Source organism: Gopherus evgoodei, unplaced genomic scaffold (assembly GCF_007399415.2).
Source record: "Gopherus evgoodei ecotype Sinaloan lineage unplaced genomic scaffold, rGopEvg1_v1.p scaffold_212_arrow_ctg1, whole genome shotgun sequence".
Taxonomy (NCBI): Eukaryota; Metazoa; Chordata; order Testudines; family Testudinidae; genus Gopherus; species Gopherus evgoodei.
In genome coordinates, this window is record NW_022059875.1 from 1 (window position 1) to 21,519 (window position 21,519).

General features: G+C 67.2%; 2 protein-coding genes across 4 annotated transcripts; one reads left to right on the top strand and one right to left on the bottom strand.

Moving 5' to 3' along the window:
* Positions 1 to 4: 4 nt before the first annotated feature.
* LOC115640145 (mannose-1-phosphate guanyltransferase alpha-like) lies at positions 5 to 3,181 on the top strand (the record flags this gene model as incomplete). Its single annotated transcript, XM_030542989.1, is given in 8 exon segments — positions 5 to 54; positions 281 to 378; positions 548 to 562; positions 565 to 593; positions 673 to 765; positions 1,501 to 1,669; positions 1,795 to 1,969; positions 2,909 to 3,181. Coding segments are annotated over 7 exon segments (555 nt in total), but the record flags the coding sequence as incomplete, so codon positions are not given.
* A 4,137-nt stretch (positions 3,182 to 7,318) lies between these two features.
* Positions 7,319 to 17,047, bottom strand: LOC115640146 (rac GTPase-activating protein 1-like). Of its 3 annotated transcripts, none has more exons than XM_030542992.1 (14): positions 16,955 to 17,047; positions 16,547 to 16,749; positions 16,203 to 16,336; positions 14,799 to 14,877; positions 14,413 to 14,466; positions 12,755 to 12,829; positions 12,240 to 12,378; positions 11,890 to 12,032; positions 11,226 to 11,321; positions 10,947 to 11,148; positions 10,198 to 10,303; positions 9,204 to 9,336; positions 8,847 to 8,961; positions 7,319 to 7,699 (listed from the first exon to the last, which is right to left on the bottom strand). In XM_030542992.1, the coding sequence occupies exons 1-14, from the start codon at positions 17,037 to 17,039 to the stop codon at positions 7,332 to 7,334; spliced, it is 1,932 nt and encodes a 643-aa protein (XP_030398852.1). In that variant the 5' UTR covers positions 17,040 to 17,047; the 3' UTR covers positions 7,319 to 7,331. The 3 variants fall into 3 exon arrangements, with proteins under 3 accessions (XP_030398852.1, XP_030398850.1, XP_030398851.1); XM_030542991.1 differs by adding an exon at positions 8,233 to 8,347 and having other exon boundaries at positions 7,563 to 7,699; positions 11,890 to 12,378; XM_030542990.1 differs by having other exon boundaries at positions 11,890 to 12,378.
* Between the last annotated feature and the right edge of the window lie 4,472 nt (positions 17,048 to 21,519).

Below are 21,519 nucleotides of genomic sequence, written 5' to 3' on the forward strand. Positions count from 1 at the left end.
CAAACTCTACGTCTACAAAACCGACGGCTTCTGGAGCCAGATCAAATCGGCCGGGTGGGGTGGGCAGGGCAGGCCCCGGGAGCGGGGCAGCGTCCCTTGTACTGTGGGGAGCTGCTGGAGCTGAGCTCAGCTCAGACCTGTTCCAGTGGGGGGGTGCGGGTGGGGGCCCCGCAGGAGCAGCCTCTCTGCTAGGCAGGGCCGGACAGCGCTGCCGGCCCCAGCAGGAGACGCTCCCTGCGATGTGGGGCCCGGCCACGCTGATTGGCGCCTTTCCCCCCAGCTCTGCCATCTACGCCAGCCGCCTCTACCTCAGCCAGTACAGCCAGTGCCACCCGGAGAGACTGGCCCCGAACAGTCCCGAGGGGCCCACCATCCGAGGTACCTCCCCCGCAGCCCCTCGGCCTGGGCCCGGCTGGCAGAGCCTTGCGCTCACCCTGCCGGCCCAGCCAGGGGAGACACCTGGGCACGGGAGCTCCAGGGCGGGGCTGCGGCTGGGCTCTGGCCAGTTCCTCTCCCCGCCGTCCCCTCACCCTTCTTTGTGTTGCAGGGAACGTGTATCTCCACCGACAGCGTCCATCGACCGCAGCGCTGTGGTGAGTGCCGGGCCAGGGGAGGGGTTCTTGGGGCCGGCCTGGGGGCTTTGCTCACTGCCTGTCCTGCCTCTCCCTCCAGCTGGGTCCCAACGTCTCCATCGGGAAGGGGGTGATGGTGGGAGCCGGCGTGCGTGTGCGCGAGTCCATCATCCTGCACGGGGCGTCGCTGCAGGTAGGGCAGGCCCCACTGGGGGAGGGGGGGCTTTCAACCCCCAGCTTCGGGCGGAGACGGTCAGCTCAGCCAGCAGCGTGTGCAGCCTGGAGCTGTGTCCTGTGTTCCCCGACTCTGCCGAGGCCCCACAAACCCCCCACTGGCCAGCCCTGGGGCCCCTCACTCCCGACCCACAGCCCCCTGCCAGCCCAGCCCTGCTCCCTCCCCCACCCCTGCCAGGGCCCCTCACTCCCGACCCACAGCCCCCTGGCAGCCCTGCCCTGGGCTCTCCCCCCAGTGGCTCTGCCAGAGCCCCTCACTCCAGACCCGCAGCCCCCTGCCAACCCAGCCCTGGGCTCCCTGTCCCCCATGGCTCTGCCAGGGCCCCTCACTCCCGACCCGCAGCCCCTTGCCAGCCTGGCCCTGGGCTCTCCCCCTCACGGCTCTGGCAGGGCCCCTCACTCCCGACCTGCAGCCCCTGCTAGCCCAGCCCTGGGCTCTCCCCCTCATGGCTCTGCCAGGGCCTCTCACTCCAGACCCTCAGCCCCTGCCAGCCCAGTCCTGCCCCATCCTAGCCCTGCCAGGGCCCCTCACTCCCGACCTGCAGCCCCTGCTAGCCCAGCCTGGGCTCTCCCCCCACCCCTCCGCTACAGGGCACCACTACTGCAGCCACCCTCGTTTCTCTGGTTCCCTACCTGAGGGCCAGCCTGTGACGGGGGCTAGTGCCCCCCTCACCCTGTGCTGCCCTCTCCCCAGGATCACACCTGTGTGCTGAACAGCATTGTGGGCTGGGACAGCACCATCGGACGCTGGGCCCGGGTTGAAGGGACGCCCAGTGACCCAAACCCCAACGACCCCTACGCCAAAATCGACAGCGAGACCCTCTTCAGGGACGGCAGGCTCACGCCCTCCATCACCATCCTGGGTAGGTGTGAGACCCTCCCCGCTCCCTTGGCCCAGGCTGTGGCATGGGGGGCAGCCTCAGGTCCCCCAGCTGGGAGTTCCCTGCAGGGTCCCCCAGCTGACAGTGGCTCTGGTCTCCCCACGCAGGCTGTAACGTCACCATCCCTGCGGAGGTTGTGATCCTCAACTCCATCGTCCTGCCCCACAAGGAGCTGAGCCGCAGCTTCAAGAACCAGATCATCCTGTGAGGGGCCAGCGGAGCGGTGGGACGGGCCCGGCCGGGAGCTGGGGACCTTCTGGGCCTGGCCCGGTTGCAGTGCAGGTGACTGACCCCAGCCCGTGCACGGCTCAGTTCCCCCTGCAGGCCAGGCCATGGGCCCCTCCAGCCACTCCCTAGACAGACACTAAAGCTGAATGAGGCCCTGCATCAGCCCTTGCCTGGCTCGGCCCAGCCTGGAAACCACCTCCCTGGGGTGTCACAGCCCAGCCGAGCTGAAGCCAGTCCCCGCCCCTCCATCCCTGGGCCCAGGCTGGGCGTCTGGCTGGGTTTGCCCTGCCCCATGACCCCCCTGGCCAGGTGGGGGATCGCTGGGAGGGGGTTGTCGCATCTGCACCATCCTTGGCCTGCCCCTGCAGTGACAGTGTGGGCTGGGATGGCTGCAGGGGCCAGCTAACAGCATCTGGCAGTGAGACCTTCCCTGAGCAGGAAGTGAAGGAATCTGGCCCATGGCGAGCCCTGGTCAGCGTCCACACACGGAATCGCAGCACAAATGGAACAGGCCCCTGTGGGGTTAAAACCCCAGGCTGGCAGGCAGCCCCTGGGATGGGAAAAGGGGTGTGTGTGCAACCTGGGTGAGAGCAGGCCAGGCCCTTGGGGGTGGGGAGAGGGGTGCTGCCCCACAGCCCATAGACCCAATTGGGAAGGCAGCTACTTAACCCCCCCGGGCCGTGCAGCGAGACACAGAGCGAAGCCTGGCTTGTGGGGCCCATAGGGCAGCCAGAGACTGTGGCAGTAGGGAGCGCGGGTGGGGGGGAGGGAGTGGGAGAGCAGGGGGTGACTTCACTTGAGGGACGATACCTGATCCTGTAACTCAGGGGTCGGCAACCTGTGGCACGGCTGCTGAAGGCGGCACGCGAGGTGATTTTCACTGCCGGGGTCCTGGCCACCGGTCTGGGGGGCTCTGCATTTTAATTTAATTTTAAATGAAGCTTCTTAAACATTTTAAAAACCTGATTTACTTTCCATACAACAATCGTTTAGTTCTATATTATAGACTCAGAGAAAGAGACCTTCTAAAAACGTTACAACGTAGGACTGGCCCGCGGAACCTTACCTGAGAGTGACTGAATGGAAACTCGGGGGGAAACTGGACAAAGGGAGAGAGTCGGCTGGGGAATCGGAGGGAACCCTGCGGCTGGGCTCTAAGCTCCCTGCCCCCCAGAAGACCCTGACTGAGGGGACCTAGTTGTACCTACAAGGCCTGGTTTGGAGTGCGTACCTCTCATCTAATAAACTTTCTGTTCTACTGCCCCAGCTCAGCTACCTCTTTGCCCCCCCCCCGGCGGCCCTGCGGAGGGGGGCAAAGGGGGCAGTGCCATTAATGCCCAGTGCTGTGATGTCGGTGTTTAGGGGCCGCTACTGGCACTTGCTATTTACCAGTCTGCCGTCCTGCCCCACTTTCACCTCTGACTGGATTGCAGCAGCCCCACGCTGCCTCTGCCCTGCCATGGGGCAGTCCGGGGCCAGGCACCACAATGGGGTAGGATGTGAGGGGCTGGCAAGGAGGGTGGGGGAAGGCACTAGCAGCCTGTGACGGACTCATGGGGTTGATTGAAGAACTAGCCGGAGATGAAATGAACCTGGGGCTCATTAAATGGATAATGGCTGGGGCTCGCCATGGCTTGTAATGGTGACAGCAGCGGGCAGGTGTGTTTCCCAGGGGCCCTGCGGCGATGGGTTCTTAGCCCTTCTCTGTTCATTGATTTTATCAGCCACCTGCAGAGTGACACGAACTGGGAAAGTTCTGAATGTTTGCTCTGAGTACTGTGTTGGTGCCTCAGTGTCCCCATGGCAGTTCTTAAGTATCTGGCAGAGCAAAGGGCCAGTGCACCTAAATGCCTGACACTCTGTCTCCTAGCAACTGATGGCCTGGACCCCTCCCCTGCAAAGGTGCCAGCTGAAGGTGTTGGAGACAAAGGGATCAGGTGACCTCCTGGCCTGGGAAAGGGGCTAAGCAGAGAGGAGGGGCTGGGAGGGGTTGTTAGTCTGGAGCTGGCTGGGGTCGAGGAGTGAAGTGCAGACGTGGGGGGTCTGGCTCACTGCCCCCCAGAATGGACCTGGCTGAGGGGTCCGGTTCGTGGTACTCACAAGCTGTTTTAGACCCTGCTCCTGTCATCAAATAAACCTCTGTGTTACTGGCTGGCTAAGAGTCACGTCTGACTGCAAAGTGGGGGTGCAGGACCCTCTGGCTTCCCCAGGACCCCGCTGGGGCGGACTCGCTGTGGGAAGCGCACGGAGGGGCAGAGGATGCTGAATGCTCCAAGGAGAGACCCAGGAGGTGAAGTCGTGTGAGCTTCTTGCCCTGCAGACAGTCTGCTCTGAGGGACAGGAGGCTCCCCAGAGTCCTGCCTGGCTTGGTGGGGAGCAGCTCTAGAGTGTTGCCTGGGGACTCGTGACAAGAGGTTTATTTAGATGACAGGAACACAGCCCAAAACAAGTCTTGCTGATACAGACAACAGGACCCTCTCCAGTTAGGTCCAGCTGGGGCCCCGAGGGAGGCCTCAGACTCATTGGGAAGCCCAAGCCCCATCAGGGTGCCCCTCCATTTCCCAGCCCGCTTCCAAGCTAAAACTCCCCCCAGCCTCTTACTCAGCCTCCCCCCGGCTCCTCCACCAGCCTTTGTCCAGTGTCCTGGGCAGAGGTGTCACCTGGCCTCCAACCCCCCTCCTGGGGTCTCAGGTTACCTGCTCAGGTATCTCCCTTCCCCAATGCAGCCAGTCCCAGCACAACTGCCCTGCAAAAGGTGCCAGCTGAAGGTGTTGGAGACAAAGGGATCAGGTGACCTCCTGGCCCGGGAAAGGGGCTGAGCAGGAGGGGGCTGGAAGGGGTGGTTAGTCTGGAGCTGGCTGGGGATGAGGAGTAAAGTGCAGACGTGGGGGTCTGGCTCACTGCCCCCCAGAATGGACCCAGCCGAGGGGTCCGGTTCGCTGTACCTACAAGCTCTGTTTTAGACCCTGTTCCTGTCATTGAATAAACCTCTGTGTTACTGGCAAAAACAAAACAAAAAAAAAAACAACCCTTCCCAGGTTGCTCCCCCCTCAGCATTCACAGAACAAGGCAAGAACATTCCCACTTCGTCACCCAGGGCAGGCGTCTAGGAAGCTATCGAGTTGTGCTGAACAAATTGGCCAGGGCTGGTGTGTCCCCAGGGCGCTCTGGAAATTGTGGCGGTAAATTTCCCTGTTAAACAGGAGTCTTACTGCAGCAACGCCCAGCCTGGGAGTGTTCGTCTGGCGGCCTGGAGAGCCTGCTACGAAGGAGCGGCGGCGTAGCAGGGTTTTGTGTTTTATTTTGTATAATTTCAAATGAAGGGTAAAGAGCAGTGGAGCAGGCACTGATGTTCTGCAGTTGGATACTGAGATGCCAGCTCACGATACTCAAAGATGGGGCAGGCACCTATCAATGGGGACAAGAGAGCCGTGATCACACCCAGCCTGGGGTAACTCCCTGAGGGACGGATGGAAGAACAAGATAAAGGACGAGAAGAACAATTTAAGAAAACAAGCACTCGTCAAACGGCGACTGATTGCAGCATAACGGTGCAAAGCTCCCTGGTCCCAAGGAAGGAAGATCACTATATAACCAGGGGCCTTGCCGTGAAACGTTGGGTTCGTCCTGCCAAGACCTCCCTGGAGCATCGTGTCGCGATCGACAGAACCCGGCTCCTCCCTACGGGTGATCAGCCGAACTGGCAGGGGGGTAGGGATAGCTCAGGGGTTTGAGCATTGCTCTGCTAAACCCAGGGCTGTGAGTTCAGCCCTTGAGGGGGCCACTTAGGGATCTGGGGCAAAAATCAGGGTCCTGCTAGCAAAGGCAGGGGCAGGGGGCTGGACTCGACCTTTCAGGGTCCCTTCCAGCTCCATGAGATAGGTACAGCTCCACTGAGCCAGGCGCTGGCCTGGTGTGAGGAACTGGGACTGTGCTTACTGTGGTCTCAGAATACTGTCTTGGTGCCTCAGTGTCCCCATGGCAGTTCTTCAGTATCTGGCAGAGCAAAGGGCCAGTGCACCTAAATGCCTGACACTCTGTCTCCTAGCAACTGATGGCCTGGGCCCCTCCCCTGCAAAGGTGCCAGCTGAAGGTGTTGGAGACAAAGGGATCAGGTGACCTCCTGGCCGGGGGCTGGGGAAGCTGGAGGGGGAAGGGTCCTGACCCCCCACTTTGCAGTCAGACGTGACTCTCAGCCAGCCAGTAACACAGAGGTTTATTCGATGACAGGAACAGGGTCTAAAACAGAGCTTGTAGGTACAGAGAACCGGACCTCTCGGCCCGGTCCATTCTGGGGGGCAGTGAGCCAGACCCCCACGTCTGCACTTCACTCCTCGTCCCCAGCCAGCTCCAGACTAACAACCCCTCCCAGCCCCTCCTCTCTGCTCAGCCCCTTTCGCCGGGCCAGGAGGTCACTTGACCTCTTTGTTCTCCCCCATCTTTAGTATCCCCTCATGGGGGGGGAAGGCGCCTGGCCATTAGTTGCCAGGAGACAGAGGGTCTCCTAGGAACTGACCCCCCCCCCCGCCCCGCATTCAGAGGGAGCATTAAGAACTGTCCCAGGTTATCACACCCTGGCTGGTTCTGATTGTTTCAGGCTTGTGGCTTGGTTAATTTGACAGGACTGAAGTCACTGAGGGGGGACGGGGGGGACGGGGACGTGACTGGGCGAGGATTGTTCTGCCAGAATCAGTGACGTGCCTGGTTCCGGGCCGGCGAGGCAGGGTCCCCGCTTCAGGGTACAAGCCGCTCTGCGGGGTGGGGGGGGGGAGCCCTGGAAGCAAACTCACCTCCAAGCCCCAGCCCAGAGCTGCTAGACTCCTCTTGCTCGCCCTGACCCTCAGCCTGGCCCCCACCACTGGGTGCTGAGCCGGGAGCCCATAGGCCGGGGGCATTAGTGAAATTACCCTGCAAGCCACTTTCACTGGGGAAAGACCCCACAGAATGTTATGCCCAGAGCCCCCGGCAGGGTAAATGTGGGGTGCCCTAGACCATGTGTGTGTGTGTGGGGGGGGCATTGCTAGAGCTGGCAGGGGGGCGGGGGTTTGCCAAGAATGCTGGAGGCCAGCCAGTCCCAGCCCCCCTCTCCAGCCAGCCCCCCGGCCAAGGCTCCCTGGCTACAGCTGGAGCAGCCCTGAGATGCAGGCAGAGTCCCCTGCAGGGAGCAGGCGGTACTGCAGCTGCTGGAGTAACACCAGAGCCTCCCACGACCTCCAGTCTGCCCCCGCCCCTGCTGTAGAGACCCCACCCCACACCTGAGGGGGCTTCACCTTCCTCTGCCCTGGGGGAAAAATTCCTGCCCCCCCCCCAGCAACCTGTGAGACGCACTAGGTGAGCCGTGGGGATGACCTGGCTCCTAGGCCCCCCCTCCCCATGCCACACACACACCCCAACAGGCCTGGCTCTGCACAAGCATTTAATAGGAATCAGCCCCCAGCTCCATGTGCTCTGTGCTCCTCACCCACCCCTGGGACAGCTGGGAGACCCTGGCTCCCCCCTCATCATGCTGCTCCCCAGGACAGCAGGCATGGGGGAGCCAGACCCCCAGCTCAGCCCAGCCCAGCCCCTGCCCTGGGGCAGGGACCCACATCTTTGCTGCATATTCCCTCCAGCACCCGTGCAGCGAGTGCTGGCGCCTGCCCCCCAGGTCCCACCCCAAGCTCAGACGCTGTCCCTGCCCCCTGGCTGCCCATTCCCTCCCCCTCGGAGCCATGGGGGGAGCCGTCCAGGGCCTACAGCAGGGAGGGGAAGAACCGGCCCGTCTTCCTGGAGCCCAGCACCTGCCTGGGGGGGGAAGGAAAACAGGTTAGAGCAAGGGCAGCTTCCCCAGACAGACTGACACCCCCCCCAGCTCCCACACAGCACAGAGCCACCCCCCCCCCGCTGCACAGCAGTGCCCCCCGTACCAGCGCAGCCCGAGGGGCCAACCTCCCTGCTGAGTACAGCAATAATCCCCCTGCCCAGCACTCACAGGGGCAGGACAGTCCCCCCCCCACCCAGCCCCCCTGCACTCACAGGGGCAGGACAGTCCCCACCTCCACCCCAGCCCCCCATCACTCACAGGGGCAGGACAGCCCCCCCGCGCCCCCTGCACTCACAGGAGCATGACAGTCCCCCCACCCCATCCCAGCCCCCCCCCGCACTCACAGGGGCAGGACAGTCCCCCCCCCCACCCCAGCCCCCCCCCGCACTCACAGGGGCAGGACAGATCTTCTCCCCGCCACACACACCCCTGGCACTCACAGGGGCGTGACGGCCGCCCCCCCCCCGGCCCTCACAGGGGCATGACAGCCCCCCCTGCCCTCTCCAGCACTCACAGGCCCGTGCCCGCGGTGCCCACGCAGCTCCGCCGTGGGTCAGGGAGGCAGCAGCCGGTCGGGTTCAGCTGAGTCGAGTTCATCTCGGGGGATGAGAGGGGGCGGAAGAGCCGCTCTGGGGTTGGGGGGGGACACTGAGTGTGGGAGGGGGATGCCTGCAGCCTCCTGCCCACCCTGAACCCTCCCCACCCCCCAAGAGTCGGTTCAACCCTCTGCCCCTGACAGCACCACCCTGGGGCTGCCCCACTGAGGCAGTCACGGCTTAGCCTGTGTCCTGGGATGGGGGGGTAACTCCCTGCAGCAGGCCAGCCCCCCCCCCCCCCAATCTCCAGGAGCGATTGGTGCCAAGTGACCATGGCTGAGTGCAGTTGGGGGGTGGGGGGGGGGTGGTGGTGTCTGGTGATAGGGGTCACAGTAGCAGAGCACCATGGGCCCGGTGGGGCACCAGGCCTGGCCCCTCTAGCAGCCACAGCTCAGGGGGATGGGGCCCAGGGTGACCCCCAGGGCAGAGAGCTCCCCACACCTGCTCTGTGGGGGGCCCCAGGCTGCACGGCCCCTACCCCCCACAGTCCCACTGTCCCCCAGCAGGGAGCCCCCCCGAACCCCATGCTCACCCTGTTTGTTCAGGGCTAGGGGGTCGCTCGCGGCCGTGGGCACCAGGTTCTCCAGCTCCATGCCCACAAAGCGCCTCCAGAACTCGGGGGGCAGCGACAGGAGACGAGCCATCACCTGGGGGGGTTGGGGGAAGCCGCTGAGATGTACCCACCTGGGCCCAGCCACTTGGGTTCTACGCAGCCCCCCCAACAATGGAGCTGGTCCACCCCCCCTTGGGCTGGCAGTGCACCAGCTCCTAGGAGCCCTGTGGGTCTGACCCCCTGGGTGGCAGCAGGGGGAGAATGGGGAGGGGATGCCGTGCGGCAGGGCTGGAACAGACAGCGGCCCCCTCCCACCCTCTGGCACCTGCCCCTCACCTTGCACTGCTGCGGCGTGTCCTCCAGAATGGCCAGGGGTGTGGGGCTGCTCGTGCCGTGCCCCACCAGTGTGGGCCCGAAGACGCGGGCCAGATTCAGCTCGTCCATCCTGCAGTCGGGGCTCTGAGCGACCCTGCGGGGAAGCCAGGGGGGTGAGTGGGTGGGTGCGTCTGTCCTGCTAGGTCCGTGCCATCCCCACCCCTGCTGCGCCCCCGGGCTCCCAAGCGACAACCCCCAACAAAACTCTGCCAAGCAACCAGCCAACAGCCCCCCCAGGCCTCCCCAGCCCCCGAACCCCCACAGAGCTCCCTGCCCAGGTCTGCAAATGGCCCCCCCCCCCCCGGGACCCACCGCTGCCAAGCGGCACCAGGCCGCTATGATTCTCCCGGCCCCCTGACACCCAGAACAGAGCCGACTCCACGGCAGGGCAGGGCAGGGCTCGGCTCCCTGGGCAAAGCCGCTAGACCCTGCCAGACCCCAATCCCGGAGCGACCCCAGCCAGGGACAGGCGGGTCTGGGCAGAACGACCCCAATGCCCCACACGGGGAAGCCAGGAGACACCAGGCCCAGAGAGGACACCGGGGCAGCCAGCAGAGACGGGGGCAGAGCCACGTCCGCTCCTGGGCCACAGGGTCCATGGGGGACGGAGCCGCGAGCAGGGGGAGCCGGGACGGCCCCACGTACAGGCGCTGCCAGGAGCCAGGCCCTGGGAACAGAGGGACCCCCCCCCCCGGGGACCAGCTCTGACGCCCGCTCAGCCTGGACAGTCACCGAGCGGAAGTGCCACCCCACGGCAGCCGGAGCCCCACGGCATGCAGGTCCCTCCTGCCCTCGGGGCGCCAGTCCCTGGGGGGGGGGGGCACTCACGTGTCTCGGAGCCTAATGGGCAACCGTGCCAAACCCACAGGTTGGGGGGACCTTTCCCAACCCCCGCCAGGCCATGCGCTCCACCCCCCAGGCCCCCCAGGAGCCCCCAGTCCCGGCCTGCCCTCACCTCAGCAGGTGCAGCACGAGGAAGGCCAGCGTGTCCCGGTTGGCGGGGGGCAGTTTGCTCACCACGTGGCACAGGGCTGCCTGGCAGGCGGCCTCGTCCGGGATGTCTGGGGGCAGAACCAGGAGCCATGGTCATGGGGAGAGGGGACATGGGTCCTCAGCCACCCCCCCTCAGCTCAACACTGCCCCACGGCACCAGCCCAGCACTGGTGGGGCAGAGCCAGGGCAGCGCGGCCAGTCGGGCCCTGGGGTGTTCGGAAAGGTACCAGGGAGACACCGTGCCCGGGCTGTGGGTCGGGGCACTTGCCTCCAGGCCAGGAGTCCCTGCCCCCCAAGAGACTCCCAGCACCTCCCCACTCTCGGGGGGGGGCGGGGGAGTCCACCCAAAACCCACAGGCCCCGCCCCCTACCCCACTCTGCACACATCTCCCTGGTCCCACCAGGGGCGGGGTGGGGTGGGGAGCCACCCAAAACCCACAGGCCCAGCCCCAACCCACAGGCCCCGCTCCCTACCCCATCCTGCACACACCTCCCCGGTCCCACCAGGGGTGGGGGGAGTCCACCCCAAATCCACAGGCCCTGCCCCTGCCCCTCCCTGACCCCACCCCAACCCACAGGTCCCACCCCCTACCCCACCCTGCACACACCTCTCTGGTCCCACCAGGGGGATGGGGATGGGGATCCACCCCAAACCCACAGGCCCCGCCCCAACCCGCAGGCCCCGCCCCCAGCCCCACCCCACCCGCTCACCAGCGGCCCGCAGGAAGAGGGGGTGCAGACGGAAGGTGACCAGCGGCTCCTTGAGGCCCCTCAGGAAGTCCTTGAGCACCCCACAGACCACGTGCACGTCGCCCACGCGGCCCAGCGAGGGCAGCGCCCCCTTGGCCCGCAGCAGCTTCTGCTTCCACTCCCGCACCAGCGGCTCCGCGCCGGGCACCCGGTACAGCCCTGTCTGGGGGGGGGGGGGTGAGTCTCCACCACAGGGACCAGCCCCCCCAACTGCCCCCCCAGAGCTCCCCTCCGGCCTACCTCCGTCAGGCCCCTGCGCTCCACCTCGCTCACGCACTGCACCACCAGGGCAGGCACCAGGGGGGCCACGGGGGGCGCGAAGTCGGCCAGGACGCCCTGCAGCAGGGGACAGGGTGAGGGAGGGGCCAGGCCAGGGACCCCGCCAGTCCCCCCAGTACTCACCTCCTGGGGCTGGGGCCGGGGGCCCGGGGTGCACAGGCTGGGGCAGCGCCCGCGGCACTCAGGGTGCAGCAGCAGGCGGCACCACCGGCACCGCAGCACCGCCCGCCCAAAGCGGGCGCGGGAGCCGCAGACGGAGCAGGACTCGGGGCGGATCACCTACCGAGAGGGGGGGTCACGGTGCGCCCAGACAGGCCGCCCCCCTGCTGCCCCCCTCCACCTCCAGAACCCACCCTGGGACCCCCCTCCCCCCAGACCGGCTGTCCCCACCCCAGAACCCACTGCCCCCCTGCCTGCCTCAGGGACCAGCCCCACCCTGGGACCCCCCTACCCGTGGACTGGCTGCCCCCCACCCCAAACCTGCTCACCCAGAGCCCCCCAGGACCCACCCCACCCAGCCCTAGAAGCAGACGTGGCGGGGGAAGGGGAGCCGGGCAGGGACTCCGGCTGTGGGGCGCCCCTGTGAGGGGGAGGGGCTGTCAGTGGGGCCCACGCTGCTCCCCACCGTTTTGGAAGTGAAGAGGTGCTGGGGCGGTGGCACCCCCTGCGGGGGGGAGGGGAAGGGGTCCAGTCCCCTGGGCTCCAGCCCTGCCCCACTCTCCGGGCGGGTGTCTGAGTCCTCACTGCTCCCCCACACTGTGGTCAGCTCTGGGGGGGGAGGGGAGAGAGTCAGCAGGGTGGGGAGCACAGGCCCCCCATGACTCCCACTGCCCGAGCCAGCCCCTAGCAGCACTGCCCCCCCAGCCCAGGCCCTCCCGCTCGAAGGGGGGTGGGGGCCTGGGCACATGCGGCTGCTGTCGGGCCGCGTGGAGGAGAAGGGCAGGGCCCGGGGGCAGCTCTGGCACATGGGGGGACCTGTGAGTGTGGAGAGGCGTCGGCCCTGGCGCGAGCGTCGACCCAGCACTGGCACCACGGCCGCGGGCAGCAGGCTCCGGTCCCGGCCCCGGTCTTCAGCAATGGCCCCTGCTGGGAGGGTCCCTGGGGGCTCACTCGCCTGGGGGGGGGAGAAGAGTTGGAGACTGGAGCTGAGTTGCCCCCAGTTGCCCCCTGCCCCCTCCCAGCCCACACCGGGGCCCGGCAGAGCAGGCAGCAGAGCGGGGCACCAAGCTGGGGCAGCCTGGGGGGCCCGGGGAAAGGCGTGTGCTGCCTTTGGGGAGCAGGGCCCATGCCCCCCCCACCCCGAATCCCCCCACTCAGCCAGGGGCTGGGACACAGGAACACCGGGAACGGCCCCTTCCCCAGCCACTGGGGCTGCCCCCCACAGTTACCCCGGCCCTGGCGAGCTGCCCCCAGGACGTGCCTGGGCCCCAGGGAAGGGGACACAGCCTGATCAGGATCCGAGGGGCTCCCACCCCACCCCCCATACTCACGCTGGTGGCTGGGTGGGGGGTTCGCGAACGCTTTGCTGGGACCACGGGGCCGATCAGGGGGGCCAGAGACAAGCGCTGGGGACGGAGCAGATGGGCCAGTGAGAGCAGCCCGGGCCAGGCACCCGCAGCGCGGCTCGATCACCCCCTCCCGCCCCCCCCCCCGACCTGTGGCTTCACCCCGGCTCCGAACCACTGCACAAGGAACAGGCAGCAAAGCCCAGCGCCGGGCTGGGAGGGGGCTGCGGGTCGGGAGCGAGGGGCACCGGGGTTATTACGTGGCTCACCTGAGGTCACTTCTCAGCTGTGGTGTCACCCTCCCAAGCGGTTCCCAGGCCACTTCTCCCCCCATCCCCTGGGACCCTCTGGGTGCTGGGGCCACCCTGCATCGGGGGCAGGGTCCCCACCATTCACAGAACTGGGGGCAGAGCTGGGGGTGGAACCCAGGAGTCCAGCTGCCCACAAGCCCCTTGCACGAGGCTGCATGGAGCTCCCAGGCCATCTGCCTCCCTCTGCCAGGACCGCTGGGACCGGCCGCCCCGTGCTGCTAGCTCGGCAGCCCTGCAATGCGGAGCCTGCGCCGGGCCCACGGGGGATGGACTGCGCTCAGGGTAACGAGTTCCTGTCGATTGAAACCAACCCCCCACCCGGCCTCCCTCGCGCCTCCCCTGGGGGCTGGGAGACACGGGGCTGAGATCTCCCTGCCCCAGCCCTGGAGCCAGCAGCCCCCTGCACAGGCTGCCAGACAACTCCAGACCCAACTCCGCCCTGGGGACCCGACTCACGCCTGGAGCAGGAGCCGGTTATCCCCCATGCAGCTCTGCCGGTGCCCCTCACTCCCGACTCGCAGCCCCCACTAGTCCAGCCCTGGGCTGCCCCCCCCACCAGCTCTGCCAGTGCCCCTCACTCCCGACCCGCAGCCCCTGCCAGCCCAGCCCCAGGCTCCCCCCACAGCTCTGCCGGTGCCCCTCACTCCCGACCTGCAGCCCCTGCTAGCCCAGCCCTGGGGCCCCTCACTCCAGACTCGCATCCCCTCTAGCCCAGCCCTGCTCCCCAGCTCTGCTGGGGACCATCAACTCTCCCAGGCCTCGTCCTCCACCTGTTCCTGTGGGGCTGGGGCAAAAAGGGGATTTTCTGTAACATTTTTATGACCCTTGGGTGACCAGCATGGCCGATGCTTTAACCTTCAGTCTCCAGGCTCCCTGGGTTGGTCCAGGTGAGTAATCACCCGCCTGTCGACCCGCACAGGCTGCGTGTCCCTGCAGACGCTAGCGGAGGGGGCGCTGCCCCCCCCCGAGATGGTACAAGTCTCCCTGGAATCTGTCTCAGGGGGACTCGCTGCCCGGGGCTCACCGGGGGGGGGGGGAGGGCGCTGCAGGCCCAGGGGTCCAGCCCCAGGAGGCGATGAAGCCGCTTGGTTTCCCCTGGAGGGAGAGCGAGACCCCTCGAGGGCCTAGCCAGCTGATGGGGCCTCCCAGAGCCTGTCCCCAAGGTGGGGCCATGGCCCCAATCCTGGGGGTCCAGGGACAGGCTCATTCTGGGAGAATTTTGGTCCCATCTGTTGAGAATGTGACTGAAGTCAGGAGCCATCTGCCCACTCCCTGGCCCCAGGGCCCTGAGCACCCCCTAGCCTGGGGCAGCTCCAGGCATTTTGCACCTACCGGGCGCTCCTGGGACTTGCGCTTCAGAGGTTTCACCACCGTCACGTCCAAGTCCTGAAAGGAGGCGAGAATGAGGGGGTGCCCAGGAGGAGGTGGACACCCCAAGAGGGTGCAGGGTCAGGGGGCTCAGAGCCCTGGGTCCGTGGGCAATGACCCAGCATGGAGCCACGCTGGCAGCTCCATGCCCAGGCCGTCACCCACACCAGCTCCCCAAGGACCGGCTGGGGGATCCAGTACTGGAGAGGGGGCAGAGAAGAGACAGGCACCCCACTAGGCTGGTTACACTAGAAGGCCCCCCTCCCTCAAGCTATTAACGAGCCAGGACAGCCGGAGTCAGGCCCCTGCAGCGCCGTCCAGGGCTCATCTGCCCGGAGCGGGACCCTCACCACGTCGTCCTCGGTGCGGTCGTAGCTGATGTCGGAATGGGACGTGAGCGAGGTGTGCGACTCGTCCACTGCAGACAGCCTGCAAGAGAGACGGTCAGCACGGGCCGGCAGTGGGGGCACTGGCTTCTGCCAGGGCATCTCCCCTCCCCCCAACACCCCCCAGCAGGGCAGCATGCCTGGCTCAGCCGCCCCAACCTGCTCGGGGGAGTCACGGACCACAGCTAAGTCAACGAGAAGCCCAAGCACCTATGGGAGCAGAAATCAAACCAACCACTCAGCAGGGAGCTGCGGGTTGGGAGTGAGGGGCACCGGCAGGGCTTGGGGGAGGGCAGAGCCAGGCTAGCAGGGATTGTGGGTAGGAAGTGAGGGGCACTGTCAGAGCTGGGGGAGCTCAGGGCTGGGCTGGCAGGGGGCTGCGGGTTGGGAGTGAGGGGCACTGGCAGAGCTGGGGGAGCTCATGGCTGGGCTGGCACGGGCTGCGGGTCGGGAGTGAGGGGCACTGAAAGAGCTGGGGTGGGAGTGAGGCAGGGATAGGAAGGGGCTGCGGGTCGGGAGTGAGGGGCACTGTCAGAGCTGGGGGAGCTCAGGGCTGGACTGGCAGGGGCTGCGGGTCGGGAGTGAGGGGCACTGTCAGAGCTGGGGGAGCTCAGGGCTGGACTGGCAGGGGCTGCGGGTCGGGAGTGAGGGGCACCAGCAGAGCTGGGGTGGGGATGGGGCAGGGATAGGAGGGGGCTGCAGGTCGGGAGTGAGGGGCACTGTCAGAGCTGGGGGAGCTCAGGGCTGGGCTGGCAGGGGGCTGCGGGTCGGGAGTGAGGGGCACTGTCAGAGCTGGGGGAGCTCAGGGCTGGGCTGGCAGGGGCTGCAGGTCAGGAATGAAGGGCACCAGCAGAGCTGGGGTGGGGGTGGGGCAGCGATAGGAGGGGGCTGCAGGTCGGGAGTGAGGGGCACTGTCAGAGCTGGGGGAGCTCAGGGCTGGGCTGGCAGGGGGCTGCGGGTCGGGAGTGAGGGGCACTGTCAGAGCTGGGGGAGCTCAGGGCTGGGCTGGCAGGGGCTGCAGGTCAGGAATGAAGGGCACCAGCAGAGCTGGGGTGGGGGTGGGGCAGCGATAGGAAGGGGCTGCAGGTCGGGAGTGAGGGGCACCGGCAGGGCTCAGATTTGGTTTCAGGTGATTCCCGGATTCCAAGGGCTGCTGCGATCACCAGCTGGGCTCGTGCCTGGCCCAGGCCAGAGCGCGTCGCCCGGAGCCCCCACAGCAGATGGGAAACGGCCCGTCGAGGGTCTCACGTGGCCAGTGATGGAGAACTTGACGCGGCTCCCGGGCGCCGCTCGCCGATTAGCCTCTCTCACCCCGTTTCCTGCCGGGGCCTCTCTAGCCTCAGTGCCTGGCCAGGGGGCACCACTCACCTGCTCCCTGGCGCCAGGACCGTGCCCAGCCGGGGCCCATCCAGCAGGGCCAGGGCCGAGCGCTGCCCCTCACTCAAGGCCACGCTGGGGGATTCCTGCATCAGGAAGTCGAAGATCAGCTGCAGCTTCCGTTCCTGGGGGGCAGAAGCAGCCTGTTGGGGGGGAGCAGCTCCACCGGGGCCCCTGGCCAAAGTCCCCCCTGGGACCACCCCCCCCGCATGGCCAGGGCCCTCCCGCAGCCCCCAGCCCCAGGGGAGCAAAGCTCAGAACCCCCTGCCCCTCCAGAGCCTCCCCAGCTCCAGCCCCCCCCCAGCCTGAGCCTCAGCTCCCCCCTCCTCCCGCACCTGCTTCTCCAGCTCGGCCTCGGCCCGGTGCCGCTTCCCCATCTCCACCTCCACCTGGTTGCGGGCGTGTTGGAGCTTCACGCGCAGCGCCGAGCACTCGCTCTCCGCCGCCAGCAGCTGCTCGCGGGCCCGGCGCAGGTCCAGTCCCAGGCGGCAGCACCTCTGGCGGCAGGACTCGAACCCGCGGGCGACGCGGCTGCAGTCTGGGGGGGGGGGAGAAACAGGAGCTCTCAGCGAGCTCGGGGGGGGGGTCAGTGTCCAGGGGCTTCAGGGGCTCTCAGCGAGCTCGGGGGGGGGGGGGGTCGGGCCCCTCCAGCCCCTCCCCCAGGCGCCGGGCCCCCCTCAGGCCGGCTCCGCCCGACGCGGGGTCCAGGGGGCAGAGCCGGGACCCCCGGGCCCCGAACCCACCTTCCTCCAGGTCGCAGCTCAGCTCCAGGAGCCGGGCGAGCCGGGCCAGCTGGGCCAGGAGGGGCCCGCCGCGCTCCCGCGCCATGGGGCGGACCGGGGCGGGCAGCGGAGCGGGCTGGGGGGTCCCCGGGGTGCTCCGCACGATGCAGCTGCCAGGCCCGGGCCAGCGGCGGGCGGCCTGGAGAGGGGCCCCGCCCCCGCCCCCCGGTCTGTATTTAGGGAGGGGCCGGGGCGGAGCTTCAGAGGCAGCCGCGCCCCCCACCCAATGACTGGCTCCTCCGTGGGGTCCCGCCGGTAGCGCGGGCCAGGCACCCTGGGAGCGGGTTTGGGGCCCCGGGATCCGCCGCCCCCCGGTACCCGCAACACCCGGTCCCACCCGCAGCACCTGCCCCCCGGCCCCCCCAGCGCCCGGTCCTCCCCCAGCACCCAGCCCCCTACAGTGCCCGGTCCCCCCCCCAGCACCTGCCCCCCCGCCCCCCAGCGCCCGGTCCTCCCCCAGCACCCAGCCCCCTACAGTGCCCGGTCCCCCCCAGCACCTGCCCCCCCGCCCCCCAGCGCCCGGTCCTCCCCCAGCATCCAATCCCCAGCCTCTCCAGTGCCCAGTCCCCCCTCTCAGCACCCAGTGCCCCCCCTCTAGCGCCCTGTCCCCCCGCAGCGCCCGGTCCTCCCCCAGCACCCAGCCCCCTACAGTGCCCGGTCCCACCTGCAGCACCTGCCCCCCCGCCCCCCAGCGCCCGGTCCTCCCCCAGCACCCAGCCCCCTACAGTGCCCGGTCCCCCCACAGCACCTGCCCTCCCCGCCCCCCCAGCACCCAATCCCGAGCCTCCTCAGTGCCCAGTCCCCCCTCGCAGCACCCAGTGCCCCCCCTCCAGCGCCCTGTCCCCCCGCAGCGCCCAGTCCTGCTTTGCATCCAGAGGCCCCGGGGACATGTCCCCGTAACCGTGGCCTGGGGCCACAGGCTTGTAATGCAGCGCTAAGGCGGGATTGGGGTGCGTGGCGTGCCCCCCCACACTATGCCTGGGAGGAGTGGCCAGAGATCTGGGGGCGAAAGCCCAGGGAGCAGAGCCAGGCCCCACCTGCGCTGAAGCAAGCGGGCGGGGGGGCACAGGAGCAGCTGGGGGCCTGTGGGAATCCATTAGCTGGGTTGTGAGGCACCGCCTGGCCCCCACTTCCACCCCCAAAGCAAAGTGCCCGCGCTTCCCCAGTGCCCCAAGCCGCCCCCGCAGGCCGAGGGGCTCCCAGCCCCCCGCGGAGCCAGGCTACTGGGGCACGGCCCTGCAACTCCCTCCACACTCGGGAGCCCCCACCTCCCCCTGGACGTGCACTGGGCCTGGCCAGCTCCTTTCCTAGCACCGCAGGAGCTGCTGGGCTGGGGGGTGGGGGCAGCTCTGAGGCGCTCAGTTGCTGCCCCAGCATGGTGGGGAGGGACGGTGGCACCCCCACCATGTCCATGCCCTGCACAGAGTGAGCGAATTAACCTCTGCAGCCCTGGGCGCGGCCCGGATCCTCATGCATGCTGAACACAAGGGGAAACCGAGGCAGAGAAGCAGGAAGGGAGTCACAGGGGGCCCCTGGCTGTTAGGCTGAGGGGTGGGAGTGGGGGGTCACAGGGGGCCCCTGGCTGTCAGGCTGGGGGGTGGGAGTGGGGGGAGTTGTTAGCCAAATAGGCTCGTTTCCCCCTGGAGCTACTCAATTACCCCAAGGAGGCACGGAAGACAGGAAGACGGGAACCAAACTTTTATTCTCGGTCAGCTGATCGGGTGTTTCTCCCCGGGTAGGGCCAGAGAAGAAGACACACCTTGCTGGCTTAGAACAGCCTTTGTATACTAGGTTACAAACATCTTTACCTGCAGAACTTCTGTTAGTCCATACAGTTCTTGAATTCCTTTTGCAGATAAGTTGGATGTTTAACGTCTTCCTCCTAGGTATTTTGCCTACGTGCATTTAAGAAGGGTTACGTACGTGCAAAGATTCACTGGGATGGTACTGGGATGATAAGCAGAGGATTGCCATGAGCAAAGAGTTAACAAATTCTTTTTGCTCTAACAGAGTCACAGGGAGCCCTGGCTCTCAGGCTGCGGGGTGGGAGTGGGGGGGGAGTCACAAGGGGGCCCCCGGCTGTCAGGCTGGGGGATGGGAGTGTGGGGGGATTACAGGGGGCCTCTGGCTGTCAGGATGGGGGATGGGATTGGGGGGGTCACAGAGGGCCCCTGCCTGTCAGGCTGGGGTCACTGCCTGGCTGGGAGGATGTTGAGGGAGAAAAAGTGATGTGGCCCCACTTGTGTTGTTTCCCAGTGTGATAAAATGGGAATGTTCTTAACGTTTTCTCCGAATCCTGTGGGTGCCTCAGTTTCCCCTATGCCTTTCTCAGGTATCTAGTTGGTGGGATAAGGGTGATTCTTGCAGAGCCCTAGGGGGCAGGTGTGATGGTGTCTGCACAGAGAATGGCGACACCCTGTCTGCTGGCAACTGATGGCCTGGGCCCCTCCCCGGCAAGGTGCCAGCTGAAGGTGCTGGAGACAAAGAGATCAGGGGCCTCCTGGCTGTGAGAGGGACAAAGGCAGAGGAGGGAGGGGCTGGAGAGTGTCAGTTTGGAGCTGGCTGGGGAAATGGAGGGAGGCCCAGAACCGGGGTCTGGGCTCCCCACCCCCCAAGATGGCTCTGTGTGCTGCAGCAGGGAGCGGAGCGGATCTGACCTGGGAAGGTTGCAGGGGAGTTACATTGGGGATGGGAAGGAAACTCCCTGAGCTGTGACCTGAGCCCGGAGTAGGGGTGGGAGAAATGACACCTTCTGCTGGGAGACTGAACAAAGGACAGGACCAGAGGGGAGGGGAAGAAAGCTGCTGGGGGGATTTTTTGTTTCAGTTTGGGCTGGGTGGTACGACTCAGGGAACCCCAAGACTGGGGTCTAAGATCCCTGGCCCCCTAAAAGGACTTGACTGAGAGGTCCTGGTTCTGTCTACAAGCTCTGCTGTAGCCTGCGTTCCTACTGTCCAATAAACCTTCTGTGTTACTGGCTGGCTGAGAGTCCCGGTGAATCCCAGGAAGAGGGTGCAGGGCCCTGACTCCCCCACACGCCATGACACCCAGTCCGGGGCTGATGCACTGGCCTGGGCTTGCGGTGCCCCAGCAGGAGCCCCCTCCCCACGGAGTGGCCAGGCTGCAGGGCACCGGGGGAGGGTTCTAGCCTGGATCTCGCCGGGTTCCCTGCCCAGACCCCGCACAGTCGGCTCAGGCCTAGCCTTGCCATGGAGCCGAGGCAGCCTGGCGTGCAGTGTGCCCCTCAGGCTCTGCGGCTGCCAGCTCGGGGCTGGCATGAGGGCCGGGCCGAGCTTCCTGGCTCCCTTCCAGCTGTGCCCGGCTCCAGCAGCACCTAGGGGCGCCTCGGGCTGACACTCGCAGACTGGCCCAGGGCTGCTCCACACGCCGGGCCTGTAGGGTTTCACGGACAGCACGCTGAGGCTTGCGGCTCTGGCTGGGTCATGCCAGGCAGTGCCAGGCCGGCTGCGCTGCTTCGTACCCATCTCCACCCAGACCCGGCGGCCCCAGCGCCCTGCACAGCAGCTGTCCCCGGCAGGGGCTCACTCCGGGGCACCCCCCACCACTGACTGGGCAGCACCAGTCAGGAATGGGGGGGGGAAGAAGCCCCTGCCAGGGGCTCAGCCTCCAGCCCATGAAGAGTTGAACTGAGCAAACAGATCCCTGCGCCCTGCAACGTGCAGGGAGAGGTGGCCACTTGGTGCGCTCTGCTGTCCCGGCCTCATCCAGCAGGGGGCGCTGTGGGGAGCGGGGCGGAAGCGCTGGATGGGGAGATTGCCCGCTGACTCTGGCCCAGCCTCATCCAGCAGGGGGCGCTGTGGGGGGCGGGGCAGGGGCTCTGGCTGGGGAGGGGGCTCCCGGAGATTCCGGCCTGGCCTCTCCCAGCAGGGGGTGCTGTGGGGGGCGGGGCAGAAGCGCTGGGTGGGGGGAGCGCCAGGAGACTCCGGCCCGGCCTCATCCAGCAGGAGGCGCTGTGGGGGGCGGGGCGGAAGCGCTGGATGGGGGGAGCGCCCGGAGACTCCAGCCCGGCCTCATCCAGCAGGGGGTGCTGTGGGGGGCGGGGCGGAAGCACTGGATGGTGGGAGCGCCCGGAGACTCCGGCCCGGCCTCATCCAGCAGGAGGTGCTGTGGGGGGCGGGGGGAAGCGCTGGATGGGGGGAGCGCCCGGAGACTCCGGCCCGGCCTCATCCAGCAGGAGGCGCTGTGGGGGGTGGGGCGGAAGCGCTGGATGGGGGGAGCTCCCGGAGACTCCAGCCTGGCCTCATCCAGCAGAGGGCGCTGTGGGGGGCGAGTGCCTGGCACTGGCGCCCTTGGGTGCTGGCTGGAGGGGACGGCGTCCTTGGGGCTGAGTGCACGGCTGGCTGCGGCACAGAGACGGCGCGTGCCGGCCCATGTGGAGCGGCGTCTCCAGAGCCCGCCGGCCCCCGGCGCATGCTAAGCGGCTGGGCTGCGTGAGCAGACGGGGACTCGCCGCCCACCTGGGGCTGGCCCTGGCCCTGGCCCCTGCGGCTCCCTGGGCCTGCCCT